Here is a 2308-nt window from a genome sequence, read left to right on the forward strand (position 1 = left end):
TTTTGGGGGCCGCGGGTGGGGGGGGTTGTTTTTTGGGGGGGGGGGGGGGGACGGACGGTTATTATGAAAAATATGCAACAGATATCTACCTAGAAAATTTTGCTCGGGATGTATAATGCATTTTGCCTTGATACAACTCTTAACAACATCAAAAGGCCTAGATGTCTTGGCTCAAGATTGTTGTCAGTATACAGGGCCGGTCCAAAAACTTGTTGGCCTAAAGCAAGTGTTTGGCGATGGCTCATCCCGCCCCCCACAATTCTCGGTGTTTTACCGGATCTTATGATTGGATATTAAAACATGAAATTAATAAGTTTACCGGAAGCTCTAATCTAATAGTATTTTTTTTTCTTTCACATTTTAAGTAAACATTGAGGCTTTAAGTAAAATCTAATACAATATAATCATAGTACAATGTAAAATAAGAAGGAAGAAAAAAAAATTAAAAAAAATAATATAAAGTCTATATAGGAATTGAACTCATAATTAGTGTCTTAACCATTAGGTCATAGGTATTTCTTAAATCAATTTATTAGCTACTACAAATGTCTATGAAGTTAAAATATTGGCAGACCTAAAACTCTTTCTTTACTTGCCCAAGTTTGAGCTGGCCCTTTCAGTAAATACAACTTCATGAAGGAATGGTGCAGACATTTTCTGAATGATTTTTGCTTGAATTTATGGAGAATATTATACTACTAAAATAAGTGAAATATTATCTTATAGCATTTTGTGACCATCTTTGGAGGTGGGCATGTTTGATGATTTTGAAGGGTTTAATGACTTCAGGTATCAATTTTGATTCTTTTGAATTTTGGAAATGTTCGCAAAATCTTAGTAGTATTAGCCATATATATCTTGGCAATTGTGATGCGATCATATCTATGATATTATAAAAATATCCATGACAATATCTTTAACTTTTTTGTCTTTGATTTTCTTTTTGAAAACTAACAATTTAAAAGAAACCTATGATTAACAAAATATATATTGGTTATGGTATTATATACTTAGAGTTTAATTGTCATGCATTGTCAATGCAAAATGTTTTATACTATCAAAATATTACAACTAGTCATGAATATGATTTTAGAGATAATTATAGTAAAATACAAATATTTCTAATGATCCAACTGTTGTGATTGACTGTGTAAAAATTCTTTATACTGACTGTCTATATGAATTAAATTAATCTAACCATATATTAAAATAATAAAACTTGAAAATAAGAATAATGTCATGTCTAAGTTGTTATACGTTAATTTTTCAGCAAACGAAGTCCTCACAGAAATCAACAAGGACGGGGACAAGGAAAAAACTTAGGTGGGAAACTGAGACAGGGATGGGGGGAAATATTTGGAGAGGGGATAGAGAATTGGCTCCGTTGACATCGCTATGAAATGAGAGTAGAGCTGGAGAGGGTTTTAATAGAATGATAAGGGAGGTGTAGCTAGAAGTTCCTTCATTCCATGTACTAAATCTACACAAATTAATCTGCATGGACTTCATTTTTTCTCGACCCCCGTGTGCAGTTTCATTGGCGAGTTGATAGTAACTAATTTGAAGTTTTATATTGCACTATTTTTTAAACAGTATTTTATAATCTAATCAATAATACTTTAAAAATATTAATCTTATTGATATAAATTTTTCATAATAATAAATATAAATAAAAAGATAGACATGTATTTGATTTTGTTTTAGAAGTTTCAAAAAGTTTTTAATTATTGAAAAGGTACTTTGATGATTTTGTGATTAGTTTACTATGTTAAAGTGATTGTTTCATGTATGTAAGCAATGCACAATTGGTTTAGATACAAGTACTCGTCAAAAGAATAAGGGTACGAGACTATGGGTTCGCCAAAAAAGAAATAGTATTATTAATTATTTAGACATAGATATGGACACTCTTCAAAATTATGGACAAAGTATCTATGACATATATCCAATATTGATACTTTTAGATACTTTCTAATATGTATCTCAATTTTTTAAAATATTAACTATCATACATTTGGGATACATTATGGATGCAATGGGGCATGGCATAACCATCTTGTCTTTATTGCAAGAAAATAAACTCTCTATCCATAACTAAACAAAAGTTTGATATCTTTTTTTTTGTTACAACTTCAATGTCGTTGAAAATGTTAAAATTTACTTTTTATTTTAATTTTTAATTTTAAAAGAGATAATAAATTCTATTATAATTAATTCACGCAATTATGAGGTTTGAGTTTGAATTCGGACAAGACATTTTAATAGCGTCATTTGTCATTTGAGTTAGGAGTTACAGATTAAAATGTAT

At 29.7% G+C, this 2308-nt stretch overlaps 1 protein-coding gene across 3 annotated transcripts in view; it reads left to right on the top strand.

Annotated features, from left to right (window-relative positions):
* LOC101498210 (DNA repair protein RAD51 homolog 2) overlaps positions 1-1519 on the top strand; it is a 9347-nt gene extending 7828 nt beyond the window's left edge. For 2 of the 3 annotated variants that reach the window (XM_073366360.1, XM_073366359.1), the window contains one exon: positions 1271-1519. In XM_073366360.1, the coding sequence (XP_073222461.1) occupies positions 1271-1399 (129 nt within the window). In that variant the 3' untranslated portion in view covers positions 1400-1519. The remainder of the gene's footprint in view (positions 1-1270) is intronic. The other variant, XR_001143739.3, reaches the window with a different exon arrangement.
* Positions 1520-2308: the final 789 nt, after the last annotated feature.

Source organism: Cicer arietinum, chromosome 1 (genome assembly GCF_000331145.2).
Source record: "Cicer arietinum cultivar CDC Frontier isolate Library 1 chromosome 1, Cicar.CDCFrontier_v2.0, whole genome shotgun sequence".
NCBI lineage: Eukaryota > Viridiplantae > Streptophyta > Magnoliopsida > Fabales > Fabaceae > Cicer > Cicer arietinum.